This window comes from Artemia sp. Qi Xiang Cuo, chromosome 1, assembly GCF_049724085.1.
Source record: "Artemia sp. Qi Xiang Cuo chromosome 1, ASM4972408v1, whole genome shotgun sequence".
NCBI classification, from domain to species: Eukaryota; Metazoa; Arthropoda; class Branchiopoda; order Anostraca; family Artemiidae; genus Artemia; species Artemia sp. Qi Xiang Cuo.
Window position 1 is genome coordinate 7,551,038 of NC_142794.1, and position 22,871 is coordinate 7,573,908.

The window sequence follows — 22,871 nt, forward strand, 5'->3', positions numbered from 1 at the left end:
ATGCTCTTTATTTGTTTTTATCTGAATGAAATGCCTAACTTCGTGTATTTTCTTCAGTTCTGGTTGAACTTCCTTGAGGTGATGTTTCTCCGAATGCACTAATTTTAAATTTCAGTTTTAATAGTCACACATTCCCAGTCTTATTCTATATATTTATCTGCACTCTATAAATTTCACTTTACTGAAAACAATCCTTAGTTCGAGCTACGGTTTTTTTTTAAGAATAAAAATAAAAAAATAACAAAGAACACTGAAATAAACAAATGAATGTGGATTGACAGTTTAATATATATACTGATATTCATTCTTAGTAATTTTTGATTTGGTTAAAAAAGAGAAAAATTTTCAAATGTATTTTATTTTCAGTAAAATAAAAATTATGTTGTACTCGTTTTGAGTTTGACTTGGTTATTTATTGTAATTTCTGTTCGTTTTGGCTTTCATTTATTTATTGATTGCGACGTATGGTACTTTTACGATTGAAAAATAATCGGACTTGATTTTTGCTCATCTTTGGGCTAATGTAGCTCTTTATTTTTCTTTGAAAAACCTCTTTTGTTTAAAAGGTTTTTTAAAATCAATTTCTGCTTGTTTTTAATTGATACGCCTTTTTCATTGGCTAAGAAAAGATTATTTTAGACCTTTTCGGTTTTTCACGACAAAACTCCAAAATTTGGCTTACTATTTACACGTCAGAAGAAGTTGTGAAACAATTTTTAATAGTAGTTGTACTATAATGCTTTTGATTAATGGGTACAGAAAAAAATATTCAAATATATGGCTTGCAGGATCTACATGATCTTGTGGGTTCTATAGGGCTGACATAATTCTAACTCCAAGCATGTTACAACCTTGAATATAGGCAAATATTAAGCAAATATTCCCATCGACACATCCTGAAAGCTTCAACGTAATTCCCTTAAGCTTTCTTGAGATATTGCAGATACACCCTTTGGATAACTTTGAATGCACATAGTCTATTTTGGTTTATTTCAATTTCTCACTCAACATGTCCTGTCAATTTTGCTTGATGCCCTTAGCCGTTCCTGAGATATCACAGATATGACCTAGAGATAAAACTGGATGCGCATAGTGTATTTTGATTAGTTTACATTCCCCAAAAGCATACTCTGAAGGTCCAACGTTATACTCCCGAGGTTTTCCTGGGATATTGCCAAGACTTGATTTAAGTTTAAATCTTCCTCATCTTTCCCTGAAAGTTTCAACTTAACACTCAATTTAATTCTAGAGAAATTGCATCTGTGTCATTTTGACAGCTTATATACGCTTACACTTTTATTTCGATTGTAGTAGTACTAATTGTAATAGTAGTAGTATTAGCAGTAAAGGTCGCAAAGTAGCTGGAATTCCAGCCTTAAGTAGCAGCAGATGCAAGTAGCTGTTGCAGTCAAAGTCACGTGCAGCCACAATCGCAGTTCGAAGTTGTTACAGTCAGCAGTCACAAGCAGCTGGATTCATAGTCATAAATAGTCGGAATCACAGTCTCAAGTTTTCGCAGTCGCAAAAAGTCACAAAACCAAGCAGTCACAGTCGTGAATAGTCGCAGCAGTAGCATAAGTAGTAGTTCTACAAGTACTAGCTGTAGGAGCCCTGAAATGCTCAATTTAATACCCTCTGCCGTTCTTGACATTTTGCTGATATGCCCTTTGACACATAATGCATATAATGGATTTTGATTTGTTCAACATTCACTCCAACATCAGCTGAAAGTTTCACTTTAATACCCTAAGCCATTCCAGATATATTGCAGGTACGGACTATTTACTGAAATTATTAAGTTATAACAGTAATTTCAGTACATTCAAACATGTAACTTGTCAACAACGATTAATTTCAGCTCTCAGACTTCAACCATTTGTAGTTGGTTTTATAAATTTACAACTCAACTTAAACTACCTCTACAATAATAGATAAACAACTCTTTCAATGGAAACAGAGAAAGGATACGGGACGAGAGGAAAATAGAGGATAACGACAAAATAATTGTGGAGCAGCATACATTAAATATAAAAGTAAAGAAAAGAGGAAACAATAATACACTTATAAAGGACATATATAGAGGTTGAAAGATAATTTATTGCTAAAATTCTGCTATTTTGCCAACCATCTGGGGCCAAACTAAAACCTCGTCTTTCCTGAATAGGATGGAAAGCTGTCAGGAGAAAGGATTCAGATGAAATAAGAACCTTATAGGAGGCCTTGTATAGATTGGGGTGGAAGAAGAATGCGGCTGTTATTTTTTACAAACTGGAATATTTCGGTTTTACCCCGCATTTTTTTTTTCAATAGTTCAAATATTACTCACCAGTTATTGTTGTTCTTAGGAGTCTACCCCCCCCCCCTCCCGAAATTAATTTCAGTGTCTATCGTTCATTAAGCTCATACCTATCAAAGACATTCTTTCTTGACTTTTTTAATCAAGCAGTTCGTGGAAACGAACTGTAAGTAAGGAGCGACCCGGCTCAATGGTAACCGAAACTCTAAAAAACAGAATTTTGATACCATTAGATACATCAAAATAATCAGATTTTAATGCTGATTTCAAATATATAAGTTTCATCAAGTTTAGTCTTACCCATCAAAAGTTACGCGCCTAAGAAAATTTGGCTGATTTTAGAAAAAAGGGGGAAAGACCCCCTAAAAGTTATAGAACCTTAATGAAAATTAAACCATCATATTCAGCGTATCAGAAAACCCTACTGTAGAGGTTTCAAGCACCTATTTACAAAAAAGTGGAATTTTGCATTTTTTGCCAGAAGAAAGATCACGGATGCGTGTTTATTTGTTGTTGTTTTTTGTTGTTTTTTTTTCCCAGGAGTGATCGTATCGACCCAGTGGTCCTACAATATCGTGGGAGGGCTCATCGGAACGGAAATTAAAACTTCTAGTGCCCTTTTTAAGTGACCAAAAAAAATGGAGGGCAACTAGGCACCCTCTCACGCTCACTTTTTTCCCAAAATCACCCGATAAAAATTTTGAGATAGCCATTTTGTTCAGCATGGTCGAAAATATGATAACTATGTCTTTAGTCATCCTATGTGGATGACTTAATCCCTCAAAGTCCCCGGGGGGGGGGAGGGCTGAAATTTATGAACTTTACCCAATGTTAACATATAGTATTCGTTATTGGGAAGTATACAGACGTTTTCAGGGGGGATTTTTTCTGGTAGGTGGGGGGGGGAGGGTCGGGGGTTATATGGGAGGATCTTTCCACGAAACAAGTTTTCATGGGGGAGGAGACATTGCTATGAAGGGGGTGAATGATTTCCCAGCATTATTAAAGAAAGAGATCAGAAATTAAATAAAAAAAAGTTTTTCAACTGAAAGTAAGGAGCAACATCAAAACTTAAAACGAACAGAAAATATTACGTATGTGATTGGGTTCACTCCCTAGTCAATGCATCGCTCTTTAAGCCGAAGATTTTTTTAGTACTTTCATAAGAGCTATTTATTCTAATTAACGGCCTTTGTGATTAAGGGGTCATTTTTAAAGAATCGGAACAAAACTCAAACTTTAGCTAAAAGAGCAAGGGATTGACTAGGGGGCGACCCCCCTAATATACGCATTAAAAATTTATGAATATAGAAATTCGTTATATAAGTTACGTATATTTATTACTAATAAAAACGTTCGTAAATAAAATTAAACAAGTTTCGAGAAAGTCATTACACCAATTAAAAGTAATTGGTAACATTAGCAATGAGAGACTAGAGTAAAAGGAGAAGAGAAATGATTGCTTACTAGAACAAGCTCTTGGATTTCTTTCTTCACGTTTTCTAATCCACCAATATCATTCCACGTAACTTTAGGTACTTCCATAGCTGTCTCGTGCAATGCGCTTGGAGTAGACTCGCTCATTGCATACTAGAATTAAATAACCCTCATAATTAATGGTACGGCTATATTGTCTTCACATCGAAACCTGAGTTAGAAATCTAATATGAAATGCACATATTCATGTTCTGAGGTTATATTTTTCCTAATTTAAAAGAAAAATCTTTTTCTTTTAAATTATATTTATTGCCGGGTCTTTGAAAAATCTTTATTGCCGAGTTTTTATATATATATATATATATATATATATATATATATATATATATATATATATATATATATATATATATATATATATATATATTGCATAGGGTCATAAAATCAAGAAGACAAATAAACAAAGTAAAGTCAAACTAATTTGCTTCACTGTTGCTATTGGAGCATCAGATATTTTTTTAATGCCATTCGATCCCTGCTGAAGTGTGTGGGTCAAGATAAGAATTAGTGCACTGAACAACATTAGTTGTCATTGATCATCGATTTTCGCATCTTGTATTTTTACATATACTGATTATCCACGGGAGATAAAAAAAAACCGTGTTTTGTGCGATGGAGGAAAGGCCAGTAGTAAAGATATGTTCATAAGATGTCCCTGTCTTATCACAAGTAATAACGTGTTCTCGGTATCATATGTATGGCCATCAGTCTCTTTAAAGGGTCTTGAATAAGTCTTCTTTTAACATTTTTTATCGAACGCTTACATCAGCAGATAAGTGAGGCAACAGAGGAAAACGACTATTATAAAAAATCATATTTTAAAAATTGAAAAAAACTCTATGAGATAAGTTGGATTGATTAACGAAACTTACCTCTGTTGTTTTCTTTTGAAAAGAAAGCGACCGTTCCAACAACCAATTTTTGGGGCATAAATTTTTAGAGAATTCAAGAAGATGGATTTGACCCCCCACCCTTTTTTTTATAGTTCACCATCGGGTTCTGTCCGTAGCTTAAGAAAAAGGTTATTTGCTTTAATAGAAATTCAAGTTTCTTTTCAGTTTATTTGTGATTAAATTTGTGGATTTTACTACAGCGCAACTAGCAACTGGCAACAGCACAAATTGGCATATCTTTGTTATGTGTGGCCATTACTTAAGTACGCATATCCGGTCTGGGGCCCTCGAGCTCATAATGCAGAATATCTTAGTAGTGATAGTCAAGTGACAAATCATAATCAGTGCAAGTTATACGTCTTATGAATCCGCTCCCAAGTCGCTAAAAATGCCCTCTCTCTCCGTGAGCGCAGATATAATCTTATCCTCAAGTTTGAACACTCACTATTCACGAGTCAAAACCATTGTTCGTTGTTGCTACATTCTTGTAAAAAATCGTCTGCCTATCCGAAGCAGGAATAAAACCGAACCGTTGAGATGCCCTACCGATCGTTTTATGAACTATTTCATTCCTTTCTTTGTCAGTGGATTTAATTGTTCGTAATTTGTTCACCTTGTATTTTATTGATGAAGGAAAAAAATAGCATAATTTAGTTTCGGTCAAAGCCTTATCCAGAATTTTTGTGGGGCGAGGTTTTTTTTTGGTGGGGGTGGGTTACAAAAAAAGTTTTAAAAAACAAACAATTTTTTGCATTTTTGTTACGTTTTTACGAGACCAGTTGGACAAAATTCCGGGGGGGGGGGTCCAACCCCTACTACCTTCTGGATACGGCCTTCGTTGCAGCCTAGGCTAAAATTATAAAAACTGTTGCTATAAATGAATCTTCTTTAGAGATTGAAAAGTCAAGAAAGTATATCTTCGATAGGTGTAGACTTGATAGGGGTTCTAATTGGGGACACACAGATAACTATTTCCGGAAGGGGAGGTAGATTCCTAAAAACCACAATAATTGATGAATCCTCTCTGAACTATGAAAAAATGTGGGGTTAAAGCGAAATACTAGAGAGAGAGAGAGGTATGTAGAGAATAATCAGAGGCAAATAAAAAGCAAGCTAGCACGGGAAAAGAAATATCCCTTGACAATACTAATAATTTGTTTATGCCATTAAAACAATTTGATGTATAGTCCACTTGTAGTAGGGCATTATAATCTGGATGACCTGATGTTTAAATCATTTTTATTTTGCCAATTACCTGTCTACCTATACTTTACCTGGTTAATAATGTATCCAATGCATAATTTTGTGGGTTGGGCTATGTTCGACTTTTCAAGTCTATTGTTTTTTACTGACTAATCAGACTGAAGATTTATATCAAGACACTGCATTCATTCACTATTTTGAGGACTAAACAACAAATAAATTTCTCACAGTTTTAATTAATAGGAACTGATTACATTAAATTAATTATTTAAATTAATAAAACAAAATTTATACCAAGGCACTGCATTCATTCACTATTTTAAGGACTAAACAACAAATAAATTTCTCACAGTTGTAATTAATAGGAACTGATTACATTAAATTAATTATTTAAATTAATAAAACTAAATTTATATCAAGGCACTGCATTCATTCACTATTTTGAGGACTAAACAACAAATAAATTTCTCACAGTTTTAATTAATAGGAACTGATTACATTAAATTAATTATTTAAATTAATGAAACAAAATTTATACCAAGGCACTGCATTCATTCACTATTTTAAGGACTAAACAACAAATAAATTTCTCACAGTTGTAATTAATAGGAACTGATTACATCAAATTAATTATTTAAATTAATAAAACGAAATTTATACCAAGGCACTGCATTCATTCACTATTTGAAGGACTAAACAACAAATAAATTTCTCACAGTTGTAATTAATAGGAACTGATTACATTAAATTAATTATTTAAATTAATAAAACAAAATTTATACCAAGGCACTGCATTCATTCACTATTTTAAGGACTAAACAACAAATAAATTTCTCACAGTTGTAATTAATAGGAACTGATTACATTAAATTAATTATTTAAATTAATAAAACTAAATTTATATCAAGGCACTGCATTCATTCACTATTTTAAGGACTAAACAACAAATAAATTTCTCACAGTTTTAATTAATAGGAACTGATTACATTAAATTAATTATTTAAATTAATAAAACAAAATTTATACCAAGGCACTGCATTCATTCACTATTTTAAGGACTAAACAAAAAATAAATTTCTCACAGTTGTAATTAATAGGAACTGATTACATTAAATTAATTATTTAAATTAATAAAACTAAATTTATATCAAGGCACTGCATTCATTCACTATTTTAAGGACTAAACAACAAATAAATTTCTCACAGTTTTAATTAATAGGAACTGATTACATTAAATTAATTATTTAAATTAATAAAACAAAATTTATATCAAGGCACTGCATTCATTCACTATTTTAAGGACTAAACAACAAATAAATTTCTCACAGTTTTAATTAATAGGAACTGATTACATTAAATTAATTATTTAAATTAATAAAACAAAATTTATACCAAGGCACTGCATTCATTCACTATTTTAAGGACTAAACAACAAACAAATTTCTCACAGTTGTAATTAATAGGAACTGATTACATTAAATTAATTATTTAAATTAATAAAACTAAATTTATATCAAGGCACTGCATTCATTCACTATTTTAAGGACTAAACAACAAATAAATTTCTCACAGTTTTAATTAATAGGAACTGATTACATTAAATTAATTATTTAAATTAATAAAACAAAATTTATACCAAGGCACTGCATTCATTCACTATTTTAAGGACTAAACAACAAATAAATTTCTCACAGTTTTAATTAATAGGAACTGATTACATTAAATTAATTATTTAAATTAATAAAACAAAATTTCTCATTTTTCGTCAAAAACTAGTTTACTCATGCTGTTATTGGGTCGTCATTTGATAGATTGTAAATTGATTATTGAAATAATTATTAAATATTAAAATAAATGAATTTAAATTTTGATGAATTTGAATTTTGATAATCAGAATTTTCAAATGATTAATGATTAAGTTTTCAAATGATAGGGTAATAGAAATTACCGTAAAATTCTCCATTGTCACTTGAGACTCTATGGTGTCCTCTTCTTCATCAGAGTTGTCTTCTGTAATTTTCTGCAACAAGGCTTCTGAACAGAGGGCTTTCAAGTCTCCCCCAGCATAACCAAGAGTGTTTTCCGCGATCTTGAACATAACGCGGAAAACACACTTGGATATGCTGGGAAATCTTGAACATTTCCCCCCCAACCCCCATATAAAGAACACTCCCAATTTGACTTATTCCCAGATCACCAGGAAACCTTTCTCCCTTCCCTTGCACTTTACCCCCCCTGGCTACCCTACCAGTATGACTCTGGTTTAAGAGTAAGCAGGCAGAATGATCCACAGGTAGCACATCCATGCAGAGTTTCTAAAACTTTAAATAGTAAGACGAATTCCACTGTAGTTCCATCCCAACTTAATAATATTCCCATAATTTGTTTGCTGTCCTCCTTTTCTCTCAAGCCCGGTCCAGTCCCGCCTTTTAATAATGCCTCAAAACCACACCCTTACCCACAGCACCCTTCTCATAAACTTCAACCCCAAATAACTCCATCCCGAATTGAAAAAAAATCCCAATACCCAAATCGGTTTAAATTTCCAACTTTCCTACTTACCAATGCTGAGAGCCTGAATTTTGACAAAATTACCGAACTCGAGGGTATCTCTGAAATTCATAAAATTAATATTATTGCTGTGACATAGGTACAGTCCCAGAACCCAGATTTCCTAAAAATTAGCAATTATACTCAGTTTATAAAACTTCGCCCTCCCGATCACCCTCTCGGGAAAAAAGGGGGTGGTATATTATTTTTTGTCCGAGATAACCTCCAACCTAAACTCATCCCCACCCCCAACTTATCAGATTATGATGAAATTGTATGGCTGAGCCTACGACCGAAAGTACTTTCCCGCCCTTTCAATTTAATTGTAACCGCCGTCTTTTATCATTCCCCTAACCAAAGTATTGACCAGAAACGCAAATTTATCCAACAATCTCTTATAAGTGCTGACTTTGTGTTATCAAAGTATCCGAACGCTGGTATTTGCTTACTTGGCGATGCGAATGACCTGAGGATAGACTCTATCTGCACCTCTCTTAATATTAAACAACTGTTTAAAATATCTACAACAAAAGGTAACACCTCTCTGGATGTTATTTGTTCAAACATGAGTAAGTATTACAACTCCCCGCAAGCACTGCCACCACTAGGAGGCAGTTACCACTATTGTCTTCTTTTTTCTCCCTCCTCAGCCATTGAACATTCCTTTACTACCTCCATTGGGGTTTGCCGTCCCCTCAGTGACACAGGAATTTTTTCTTTTGGATCATGGCTGACCAGTGAAAGTTGGTCAGACCTTTATAATTCTAATAACCTTGATGACAAAATTTAGATTTTTCACAAAAAACTAATTGATTCCTACTCATTATGTTTCCCAGAAAAAAAATAATCAGAAAGTGCTCCAGTGATAAACCTTACATAAATAATCACATAAAAATATTAATCCGCACGAAAATAAGCTTATTTAATAGGGGTAATTTAGCTGAAGCAAATAAGTTAAGAAAGGAATTAAAAAGTCAAATTAGAAAAGCTGCCCGAGCCTATTATAAAAATAAAATTAAATACTTGTGCCATGATGAACCAAAGAACTGGTACTCTGAAATTAAAAAACTTACCGGCAAGAGTCAAGAACAACTAAATTTTAATATAAATGAACCTCCAAAGACCACAGCTAATAACCTCAATAAGTTTTTGGCTTCAATTGTCCAGAGTCTCCCGCCACTATCTTACGAATTTCCAGATATTACTGTTCCTTTTTCACTCCCACATATTTCTCCACTTGATGTTGTAAAAAAAAATTGAAAAACTAAAACAATCAAGCATTTGCCCTTTAGATGTTCCCCTTCCTCTGATTAAAGCTTTCAGTGATTACCTTTCAAAACCCCTATCCACCCTGTTCAATGAAATTACCGAATCTGGAAAGTTCCCTCAATATTGGAAACAAGGCTTTATTACCCCAATCAAAAAGAAAAATGGGAAGCCTGGCTTTGATGGCATTTGTCCTATTACCCTCATCTCAAATCTCTCAAAATTGTATGAAAGATTTCTCGTAGACTGGCTTAAGGTGAAAGTCCTCCCCCTCATTGATCTTAGACAGTTTAGTAATCTCAAATCCGCATCAACCTCTCAGTACCTCATCCATCTTATTGATTCTATGGGTAAATTACTTGAAAAACCTAACACTTGGCTTGATCTAATTTCTATTAATCTTCAAAAAGCTTTTGATTTGATTAACCACAATTTACTCATAGATAAACTTATAAATGAATTTCACATTGAAACTTTCCTTGTTAAGCTCGTTGCCTCTTTTCTTTCTAATAGATCTCAAGCAGTTAAATATCTAAATTGTTTCTCAGATCATCTTCCCATATTTAATGGCCTTCCTCAGGGGACTATTCTAGGCCCTCTCCTTTTTCCTCTTATGATTAACAGCCTTTCAACCCTTTATGACAATAGGTGGAAATTTGTCGATGACTTGACAGTTTTAGAGATATGTCATAAAAACATGTTTAGCAACCCAATGGGCATACTCCAAGATATTGCCTGTGAGGCCTCTTCCCTTGACATGACAGTTAACCCTTCTAAATCCGCAATAGTCTCAGTAAGTTTCCTTAAATCCCCTCCCCTTTTTCTTGCTCCTATACCTCCTGAAACTTCTGTCACATCTCTTAAACTCCTTGGTGTTACAATTTCTTCTAATTTGAAATGGGATGACCATATAAATAATATCCTACGACAAGCAAACTCCTCGCTTTCCCTCCTTAAACTGTTAAATAAATTCAGTTGCCCCCAATCACATTTACTACAAGTATACATTTCTTTTGTGCGTCCCATATTAGAGTACGCTTGTCCTGTGTGGCACCCTGGCCTCTCTAATGAAGCAACACAAAAAATTGAAAATGTACAAAAGAGAGCTCTAAGAATTATTTTTAAAGAGGGCATGATACCATATTTGCATTTGTTAAATATTTCAAACCTAGAGACCCTCGAGAGACGAAGAAATAATTTGTGCCTCCGTTTTGCAAAAAATGCCATAACAAACCCTCAGACGGCAAGTATTTTCCCCAAACGTCACTCCCCATCCAGATTACGGCCGCCTCGAGCTGTTTCTGATCCCATCCCTGTTTTGTCCCCCATTCACTGCGTTACTTCGAGATACGAAAGAACTTTTGTCCCCTTTATTACAGGAAAAATTAATAAAATGTCCCAATAGTTTCTTTTTTCCCTTTTTTTGTCCCCCCCCCCGCCTTCTTGACCAGTTTTTATTTTTTTAACTCTTTTATTGACTTACTGTAGTTGGATTATTGACACTTTCTTAGTGTCCCTTTTAATTTATACGCATTTATGTCTCGTTCTTTTTTTTTCTGTGTATATTCGCTTATTCCCCCCCCCTTCCTTTTTTTATGTCCGTTCTAATTCTTTTCCCGAATCGTATTTGTGTAAGTTTAGTTTGACCAGTTTTTATCTTTTTAACTTTTTAATTGACTTTTTACAGTTTTAATTATTGACTGTTAAATGATTGCTCATTGTGATTTTTCTATTTCGTTGTTGTTGTTTTTTTTTTGCCAGTTTTAGTGCAATCATGTATATTGTCGACTCCGAAGTCCTAATTCGGCCCTTTGTGGGCTTGTGATAGTGATCTTTTTGAAATAAATATCTTATCTCTTATCTTATCCTAACGGAACAATTAGCACTGACATCTCGCATTAACAAAGAACAGCTTTTTCCAACATTGTTTTTGCAGTATATTACAGTGTAAAAAAAAACATGTGAAAGACACAGGATGGGGGTAACATAAATAAAATTGAATTAAGCAGCACGATAAAAAGTAAAATAATAAATAAACATATCAGAATAATAGAAAATAAAAGGTGAAAAAAAAGAAAAAAAGTATTTAATGCCGGGCAAGTAGTGAACAGGAGGGGACAAAAAAAGAAGAAGATTTAACAAAGAATATTGATAACATTCTATCCAAATTCAGTCTATATCACTCTAGCGAAACAAAAAGGAGAAGTTTTTAGCATTCGCATACTGATAGAGGCTTGAAATTACCTAAGTTTCAAAATCCTTATTCTTGATAGAAGGGTAACACAACTTGTAAAACATTGAAGAGATACTAGAACACCATATTCATCAGCATGCGGATCATCTTGTGTTTCACTCAATAATCGTCAATTTCGACACGACAATAATGCACATTGAAAAAAAAAAGAAGAAATACTTAAATACCAACATTTAACCAGAAGACTATCAATTTAATTTGTAACTAAATCACCCAACGAAACATAAAAACACTTGAATGTTTCCTATTGCTATACCTGACAGAACCATTGGGATCTTTCAAGCAAAGCCCCAAAAATTCTCTAGTAGCAATTAGTAGTCTTGGAGATGGGGAAATAGCCTATTGATGCTATTTCTCCATAAAAACAATTATACCCATATTCCATGAATGACTGAGTCAATCAAGATCTTTATAATAAATACAAAATGAAAAGTCTAGAAAGAGACCAAACTTACTGCCTTGGCTAATTGACTTTTTTTTAAAATAAACAATCATAAAGTGCTAAGTATTATATTCTAATGTTAAGTATAAATTTATAGCCATAAGCCATAAAGTATTAAACTCCTGTTGCAAATTTTTTCAAAATCTTTATAGTAAATACAAAAATAAAAGTCTGGGAAGAGGCCAAACCTGGGTTTCTTAAAAAATAAACAATCACAAAGTTTTTAAATCTTGTTGCCCATTCTTTCAAATCAAACCTTCTACATTGGGTAAACTCCTGCACATAAATATATTATTTATATATAGGCTACTAAAAATTACCTGCTTCAAGTCAACATCATCAGCCAGTTCCATATTTTTAGTATGAATTCGCAGAATTTCAAGACGTCCAATATTATCTGGGATTTCAAAGTTCACTTCTCGGTGAAAACGTCCAGATCGTCTCAAATCCTGATCGATGGAATCCGGCCTATTAGTTGCCGCCATTACAATGACATTTGCAAGTGGCTTTAAACCATCCATCAACACCAAGAGCGCGGAAACTATACAACTTCCAACTTCACCCTGGGTCTAAAACAAACATCCATTTAAACATCTCCATATAGTGTTAAACGGTGGGGAGTGAGAATGCCTTCTGAATCCATGAAGCGTTTTCCCCTTGTTAGGAAGATATAACACTTCCTAAAATCCGTCATTTCTCATTCGCGTCTAGGTATCCATGAGATAATAGGCTATTTATGCCCATTATCTATCCTATTACTCGAAAGAACAGGCCTACGTTGCAGCATGCAGCACTTTACTGAAAGCAAAAAAAAATACGCCTCATGGAACAAATGGGATGATAAAATAACTCTTATCATGGAATAAATGTGTATCTAATGAAGAATAAATCTTATCTTAGAACGAAGTCGAAACTTAAAACGAAAAGAATTATCACCCCTCCACTTGCGCCGTCATAAATTGAGCAGCACTTTACTGAAAGCAAAAAAAAAAGTAATAAAGGTTATTCTCTCACTGCTGAGCCTACAGAGCATATTTATCTGGTAAATTCATCAGTATATAGTGTTAAACGGTATCTCCATATAGTGTTAAACGGTGGGGAGTGAGAATGCCTTCTGAATCCATGAAGCGTTTTCCCCTTGTTAGGAAGATATAACACTTCCTAAAATCCGTCATTTCTCATTCGCGTCTAGGTATCCATGAGATAATAGGCTATTTATGCCCATTATCTATCCTATTACTCGAAAGAACAGGCCTACGTTACCTGGACACTTAGCTTAATTGGCATCAGAACATCTCTCACTCCTTACAAATTAATCTAGGAATAACATTAAGATACTGAACAAATGGAAATTTAGGATCATGCCTGTACCCAGGAGGAGGAGGGAGCCCTCCTAGGAAGAGTAAAGAATTATAAAGACTGAGGGAATATATGAGGCTTCATTTGCACAGCAGCTTTTAGTCACAAAAAAAAGGACACAGATTTAGGAAGAACAACTACAATTCCAAGACCAACAATACCGAATGGATGATCACAGTATTAAACCGGTTAAAATATATGAATAACATACAAACTTAAAAAAAGTCTAAGCTTAAACAGAAATCAGACGCAACGCTATAGCGTTGCCTATAGTAAAGGACATACGGCTCCAATATTTTATTATTATTTTTTTTCCAGAGGGACTTCATATGGAAGGGGTCGTCGTATAAAGTTAAAAGGGGCCTCATTCGATTGGAAATCGAAAGTTCTAGTGCCCTTTTTAGGAGTCAAAAGTGATTGGACGGCAACTAGCTCCCCTCCCGACGCCCTTTTTTTCTAAATGCATCCGATAAAAATTTTGAGATAGCCATTTTGTTAAAAATAGTTCAATGATCACAGAACAAAACTCCGGTGTCGACACAACCCCCAACGGCCCGGGGGCAGGCGTTGCAAGTTATGCTCTGGGGACATACATGATTCTTATGGATGGAATGCTCGTATAAACTTCAGAGGGCTCATTAGATTTAAAATTGAAAGTTCTAGTTCACTTTTTAAGATTCAAAACATATCGGAGGGTAACCAGCCCCCCTAGGCTCTTTTTTTTCCAAATGCAACCGATTAAAATTTTGAGATATCCATTTAGATAAAAATAGTTCAAAGATCACATAAGAAAAACTCTGGTGTCGACACAACCCCCATGGCCAGGGGACAGGCGTTGAAATTTATGCCCTGGGGCATATATGGTTCTTATGGAAGAGATGCTCGTGTAAACTTCAGAGTGCTTAATTGATTGGAAATTGCAAGATCTAGTTCAGTTTTGAGGGTCAAAAGAGATTGGAGGGCAACAAGCCCCCATCCTCACACCCCTTTCCCCCCAAATGCATCCGGTAAAAATTCTGAGATAGCCATCTTGTTAAAAATTGTTCAAAAGTCAGAAAACTAAAACTCAGGTGTCAGCACAACGCCCCAGGGCCAGAGGTCAGGCGTTGTAAGTTATGCCCTGGGGCATATATGGTTTGTAGAGATGCTCATATAAACTTCAGAGAGGCCTCATTTGATTGAAAATTGAAAGTTCGAGATCACTTTTTAAGAGTTAAAAGAGGAACTAGGCCCCCCCACCCCCGAACTCTTATTTTTCCAAACCCATCTGATGAAAATTTTTAGATAGATATTTTGTTAAAAATATTTCAAAGGTCGGATGAGAAAATTTTTTCAAAAATCAGATAACAAAAACTTAGGTTTTTGTTATCAGGGGCCGGGGGAAGGCGTTCTAAGTTATGCCTTGAAGGCATGTATGGTTCTCATGAAAGGGAGGCTCGTATAAACTTCATAGAGGGCTGATTTGAATGGAAACTGAAAGTTCTAGTTCACTTTTTAAGAATCAAGAGATTGAAGGGCAACTAATCCCCCAATGTCCTTTTTTCACCAAAAAAAAATCCACTTCAAATTTTGAGATGGCCATTTTTTTTTAAAATAGTTCAAAAATTAGAAAACAAAAACTCCGGTGTCGACACAACCCACCACGGGCCTGGGGGGTAGGCGGTGTAAGTTTTGTCCTGGGGGTGCATATGGTCCTTAAGAAAGGGATGCTTGTATAAACTTCAGAGAGTGCTCATTTGACTGGAAATTGAAAGTTCCAGTTTACTTTTTAAGAGGCAAAAGATATCCAAGGGCAACTAGCCCCTCCCCCTCCCCACACAAACATGCCCTTTTTCCCCTTACCCACCCGATAAAAATTTTATGATAGCCATTTCATTAAAAATAGGTCAAAGGTCAGATAAAAAAAACTCCTGTGTCGACACCCCCCCCCCCAGGGCCCGGGAGCAGACGTTGTAAGTAATTTTCTGGGGGCAAGTATGGTTCTTATGAAAGGGATGCTCGTATAAACTTCGGAGAGGGCTCATTTTATTTGAAATTGAAAGTTCTCGTTCACTTTTTAAGAGACAAAAGAGATTAGAGGGCAACTAACCCCTCCCCCTTCACGCCTATTTTCCTCAAACCTATCCAATAAGAACTTTGAGAGAGCCATTTTGTCAAAATGGCTCAAAGATCATATAACGAAAACTCCAGGATCCTTACAATCCTTCAGGGCCCGGGGTAGGCGTTGTAAGTTATGCCCAGCGGGCATATATAGCTGTTATGGAAGGGATACTCGTATAAACGACAGAGAGAGCTCATTTGACTGTAAATTGAAAGTTCTAGATCACTTTTTAAGAGTAAAAAGAGATCAGAGGGCAACTATCCCTCCCACGCCAAATACATCCAATAAAAATTTTGAAATAGCCATTTTATCAAAAATAGTTCAAAGGTCGGATAACAAAACTCTGGTGTCAACAGCTCCCCCCAAGGGCCCAGGGGGCAGGTGCTGCAATTTATTCCCTGGTGGCATATATAGTTCTTATGGAAGGGATGCTCGTATAAACTTCAGAGAGGGCTCATTTGAATGGAAATTGAAAGTTCTAGTTCAATTTTTAAGAGTCAAAAAAGATCAGAGGGCAACTAGCCCCAATCCCCACGCCCTTTTTTCCGCAAACCCATCCGACATAAATTTTGAGAACCGTTTTTTTTTTAATAATTAAAAGGTCAGATAACAAAGCTCTGGTGTTGACATAACCCCTCAGGGCCAAGGGGGTAGGCGTTGTAAGTTAAGTCCTGGGGCAGTATATATTTATTATGAAAGGGATGTTCGTACAAACTCCAGAGAGGGCTCCCCTCCGCCTCCATGCCTTTTTCTTCCCCAAACCCATTCAATAAAAATTTTGAGGCGGCCATTTTGTTAAAAATTTTCAAACATCAGATATAATTTCAAACATCAGGCGTTGTTAAGTTATGTCCTGGGTGCCTTTAAGGTTCTTAAAGAAGGGATAATCGTATAAATTTCAGAGAGGGCTCATTTGATTGAAAATGGAAAGTTCTAGTTCACTTTCAAAAGGTGAAAAGAGATTGCAGGGTAATTTTCCCCCAAGCCCCTTTTTCCCAAACCCATCCGATAAAAATTTTGACATAGCCATTTTGTGAAAAATAGTCCAAACATCAGATAATAAAAACTCCGAGATGGACACAAACCCATTTTTTTACTTTGATATTGTTACTTTGATACTATTTTTGATACTTTGATGAACGTTTGATTTTGAAAAAAAAGTTTGATTTTGAAATAAGGTATTTTTAAAAACTTGAAACTTTTTGCAATCAAAAACGAACAAAAATTAATTAAAAAAACCATCTGAAAAAGAAGTTTTTCAAAGAAAAGTAAAGGCCATTTTAAACTTAAGATCATCAGATACAAATACCTGTTAAAATTAAAACTCAAAACGACCAGAAATTACTATTAAAGAATAAATGAAACCCAAAACGAACAGAAATTAAATAAACAATCATAGCAAAAAAACATACAACAAGTAATAATATAAACGAATAAAAAAAATCTTAAAGCGAGTTATTCTTAAACTGAATGTGCAAATCAAGCTTAAAACGAAAAAAATATTTTGCTATTGAAGAATAAATGAAACTCAAAATGAACAGAAATTAAATAAAGAATCAATGCAAACATACATACAATAGATACCAATGTAAATGAATAAATAAATCTTAAAACGAGTGAAACGTAAATTGAATATGCAAATCAAGCTTGAAACGAACAAAAATCACTACAAACAAAAGTTTGGGTATCGCCTGCTTCTTTCCTTTCCACTAGGCTTTATAACATAAAATGAAAATTGTCAAGTGAAAATGAAAAAAAAATAATAATTTCCTACTTCTTTTTCTTTTTAAATTACAGTTTACCCTATACGAGTACAAATGCACAAGTTGTTCACAAGGACCTTGTCATAGAAATTTCTTCCCCTTTTACGAATTACAGTTGCAATAAATTTACTTTTATTCGTTAATATGTATAATATAATCATAGGAGATCGGTATAATTGAGCATTTAACTTACCCTCTCTCTTTTAGGAGCAATATGATCTATATGATCAATGAAAATAATAGCCGGGGAATTTTTTTCAGCCTCTTCAAAGGCTATTTCAAGATACGAAATAGCTTCCATTACTGTTTGTGACATCATTTTACGTCCATCGATCAGGTGAAAAAAGACTCCCGTCTCAAAGGCAACAGCTTTCCCGCACAAAGTATTCCCCGTACCTAGAATACTTGTATTTAAATCTGTTTTTGAAAAACACCATTTTATATTATTAAAAAAATCTATAAAAAGTCTTCGTCCCTCCCCAGCCTACTTTTCTCAGAATTTGAGTCATAAGAGACATTATCACTAGACCACAAATATGCGAAAAATTCCATCGAGAAAGCAGAGCTGATTAAGGTTTTTTGCCGAAAGAATGTACTTGGTTTCCAAAATGGGAATTATGCCGGGAGCACTGACTGTCAGCTAAATAAAAATAAACGCTGTATATATCAGTATATAGTGCAAGTACAAAGCTTTGCTTAGCGCTAAAAGGCGTCTACATTATTCAGGGGTCCTTCTTTTAGAATCAGCAATAAACAATTTTTTATTAAGTATATGAATTTATAATATGAACATATTAGAATATACAGTATAAATACATATATTATAATATGAACACACTTATATTGAAAAGGCCCTTTAGTCCAAATTCTCAGTTTAACATGACTTATTACCCATAGTCACTTTCATTATTTACAATACGGATAGTCATACTTGAATTGCAATTCAAAGCATAGGAGTTTTTACCGATGCTCTTAGGAACAATTAACGATACTGGCAAAATTTCATTATATAACACAGTACCAAATAGATCATAGTTAGAACTTTACATTTTCCCCTCGAGAGCTACACTGTCATATGAAGCTATTCAACAATAATAAAAAAAATATATAGTAGCAATGAAGCGATCATAAATGGATTTTTTCGAGTCTCGATCAATCAATAAAGGTTTTATTTACATTACACAAAACAATGGGTCAATCACCAAAAGCAAACTTGATTGCTTGCATGCATAAACAAAAAAAAAAGGTAGAAAGGTATTGGATACGTATGCAAAATCCGGCACCTTCTAATCGACTATAGAAATCTATTAACGAAATTGATATTTTTATCCTTAAAAAAAATTAAAATTTATAGCAAATTTTATTGATGAAAAAGGTTTATGGCTACTCTGCAGAATACACCATTAAAGAACAAACATACCAGAGTAGTTGGTCCTCTTTGATCTTCCAAATACTGGCCCTATTTACATTACTATATAGGAGTAATTACCTGGTGGACCATAAAGGAGAATTCCTTCGTAGGGTTTCCTGCCAAGACGAAGCTGTGGGTTTCCTGCTTCAGGACGAAGTACTGGCAGCAACATTTTTTTGAGCCGGTCAAGTTTACACATGAGGAGGTACAGAATGAATTGAATAGCCAATGACATTCAATTCATTCTGTACCTCCTCACGTGTAATCATGTCTTCTTTAAAGAAAAATCACAGTTATAAAGTAAAAAGCAAAATCGGTAAAAACTGACTATAAAATAAAGCCCACAGCTACCGGGTAATGCAACAAGGATGTTTTGGGGACCAAAACCCCAGGATTTTCTGATTGTAACACCAGATTTAGGGGTCTACCACCTTTAAAGGAAAATTAAAGTTATAAATTAAAACCGAAGCTGCGAGCTAATACAGCAAGGGCAGGATTTCGACAAAGACACTGAGGCTTTCTGATTCAGCCCCGATTGATGGCTGTAAGGTCTATTAGCTTTAATGGAAAATTACAATTATAAAACAGAAACCGTAGCTATACCAAGGATGTTCTTGGGACTAGGACCCAAGGATTTTCCGAACCAAGACCTACTTACTGGATTTAGGGGTCTACCATTTTTTAAGAAAAATTGAAGTTATAAAGGAAAAACGGAAGCTGCAAGCTAATACAACAAGAGCATGCTTTCTAATCGAGCCCCAATAGCTGACTGAAGGGCCCATCACTTTTTAAGGAAAATTGCGATTATAAAGCAAATACTGGAATAACTGGCTAATACAACAAGGGCATTCTTTCAATTAAAATCCTGGAGCTTTCTACTTCAGCCCCGATTGCTCCCTTTAGGTTCTACTACCTTTAAAGGATAATAACTATTATAAAGTAAAAACCTGGGCTCTATGGCTCTAGGGCTTCTGATCTAGCCCTTATTCCCAGTTTGAAGGGTCTATCGCCTGAAAAGAAATTATAATTATAAAAGGCAAAGGTACAACAAAAAGGTTCTTTGGACGTGGCCCAAGGCTTTCAAATCGAACACTGATTGCTAGTTTCAGGGGCATTACAACAAGGTCTTAGTTCTTGGGCTGTAGTCTGAAGAAATATAAAACACAGTTTTTTCTCCTCAGACCTGTTAACTCCTCTGATAAACAAATACAAAATACATGACTTTTCTTAAGGTTGTTAAGAACACCGTCCAATAATAAATGATGTGTTGCTAAAAAAACAAAACCACGTTTGACCTTGGAAAAGATTATATATATCCCCCCTCTTTTCCTTTTCTTTTTTAACTATTTAATATATAAAGTTTATCTTGCGAATTCTCTTGAAATACTATTTTTGTACTCTACATCTTCATATTTTTTGCTTCATTTCAATATTGATCATTGTATGTATTTGACGCCTTGATGTGCAGTGACACATTAGTTTTCAATTAGATTTTAAGGTTTTTTTCTTGTTTCTATTTTATGCTTAACATTCGATAAAATTTGGCTCTCTTACAGCATGTGATAGTCTTCCGATATTATTCATTGTCTTCATTATCTTCGCTAACTAGTTATTAATTTGAAAGTAATGTTTGGATTTTTCCCTTTTTTGTATGAATTCCACCCCTAATGAAGTTTTTAACCTCACAAGTTGAAATCTAGTCTTGATCTAGAGCTTGTGGCATAAATAACTCTTTTTGGATAAAACCCTGGTTTACATTGTGAGTTATTACCCAGTGGACTCTTATTTGAAGAGTTTTATTTATAAGCGGCTTATCTTTTGTTTGGTCATTCTGACCTCTGTGATTTCCCCCAGGAACAATTATTTTAACTCATTGTTACCGATTGGAGGTTGCCAATAGACGACTTTTTCCGCCAGTTCTTGCATACTGCAAGAACTGCAAGTTCTTGCATAATAGCCAAATTACTAGAATTCCGTCAATTTAAACCAAATTCCAACCTTTTCTTAAGGCGCGTCAACAGTACCGCATGGATTGCTTGGGACCAAGCAGAAGAGGGGAGAGAACCTGCCGGAAGCGCCGTATTGGTACCTGCCGGTTTTAATTAGCCTTAAATTGCAGGGGACAGGTGAGCAGGTCTCGACGCTTCCCTTGCTCCCGGTGATGTCTGTGCGGCTATTCAACCTTGTTTCTCACTAAGTGAGATACCTGCTGTATGTTTGTTTGCTACATAAAATGTGGAGCCAGCAGCTTGTATGGTCTCCAGTCTTGAACTTTTTATACCGTACCCGGGCTGTGGGGAATGTTCACGCCAATATTGCGAAAACTGGTTCGGACATTTTCAGCACTGATTCGTTAATGGAAGCAAAGAAAAGACCGACAGAAGCTCTAGACAACTGTCTGGACATGCTAAATTTTTTTGAAAAGTGTGATGAAAAGCAGATACCCCTACCCCGTTTCGTGCTGTACGAGCCTGACGAAATACCAGTTATCGCAGGGGAATCAAGTGCTACACTTACTCGTAAAATGAACGAACTATGTGTCAAATTCGATAATTACGTTCTGCCGAAGCGCGACCCGCTGCCTTCTTTGTCTCAAGCCCCCACACAATCATCCAAAACCTCTTTTGCCGTTATATTAAAGAATCCACCTAAAACACTGAATGACCCCAAAGACCGCAAAATTTTTATTGATAACTTGCATGGTGACTCGAAGTCGGCGATAACTGAGCTTATACCGGGAAAAGATACTTGACGCCTCGTCGTAAGTGACAAAAATGAAGCTACTGCTGTAGCTGATGCTCTTAAATCTAAGGACTAATCGCTAAGCTTACAGCTAAAAGTTTCAGTGTATTATGGAATTGACCGTTTCGTTCCTGACGGTCAGTTGCAGAACTTGATAACTAACTGCACCGAAGTCTCCCGTATCGGCAAAACTAGGTCCTACAAGCTTCGGTTCTCTCGCCAAGAAGATTTATAAGCAGCCATTTCCTCGTCAGTGATAATCGAATACGAGCAAATCCGCATTGATAAGTTTCTCCCTCTCCCTCCTCGCTGCTACAACTGCCAATCTTACGGACATATTGTCCAGCACTGTAAAACTCTTACTCGCTGTTCGCGTTGTGCGCAGACAGGACATTCGAACAAGCTGGAAAGCCCCTGTCAAAATTAAATGAAGTGTGCGCTGTGCAACCAAGCTGATAATCCTTGTTCCAGCTACAAATGTCCCGTCACACAGAAACTTATGAATCCCCTAAAATGAGCACTGATCTACTCGTTTTATCATGGAATATTAATGGAGGCGTCTCAGTGAAATTACCCATAATCCAAACTCTATGTGACACGAATGATGTTCTCTGTCTATAAGAGCACCTTCTCACTGCCGACAGTCTATGTTTATTGAGCAAGACTGCTTCTACTGTCGTAATAAGTCATGCCACTAGACACTCCGGGGCTGGTCAGCCGAGTGGAGGTACTACTATTCTTGCTAGAAACATCCTCATGCCCGAACACTTTCGTGACAATGACTATTTTACGGCAGTCAAAATTCAGAAGTGGTGGTCTCAGTGTATTTACCCACCGAATACCGTAATCCTACATCAGAAAGACATTTTGATCAAGCTTACCGCCTAGTCAGTTCCCTCGTGTCTGATTGCGAAGTGCGAAACCTAGCAGTAACACCTGCTGGTGAAACGAACTGTTACCATTTTGACGACTGCAGTAGTTGTGCTAATATTCTGAATAGTGTATGCCCTCAGCTCTTGGTGGTTGAGAAAACCCAATGTTTCACACATATCTATGACTCTGGCAGGACCTCTTCTCTGGACTTCTTCATGTGT

At 35.3% G+C, this 22,871-nt stretch overlaps 1 protein-coding gene across 1 annotated transcript; it reads right to left on the reverse strand.

The window, feature by feature from the left end:
• Nucleotides 1–3,715: 3,715 nt before the first annotated feature.
• LOC148955975 (transitional endoplasmic reticulum ATPase-like) lies at nt 3,716–19,270 on the reverse strand. The gene is made up of 5 exons (XM_089088679.1): nt 19,114–19,270; nt 17,818–18,020; nt 12,722–12,970; nt 7,838–7,909; nt 3,716–3,886 (listed from the first exon to the last, which is right to left on the reverse strand). The coding sequence occupies exons 1-5, from the start codon at nt 19,268–19,270 to the stop codon at nt 3,716–3,718; spliced, it is 852 nt and encodes a 283-aa protein (XP_088944805.1).
• Between the last annotated feature and the right edge of the window lie 3,601 nt (nt 19,271–22,871).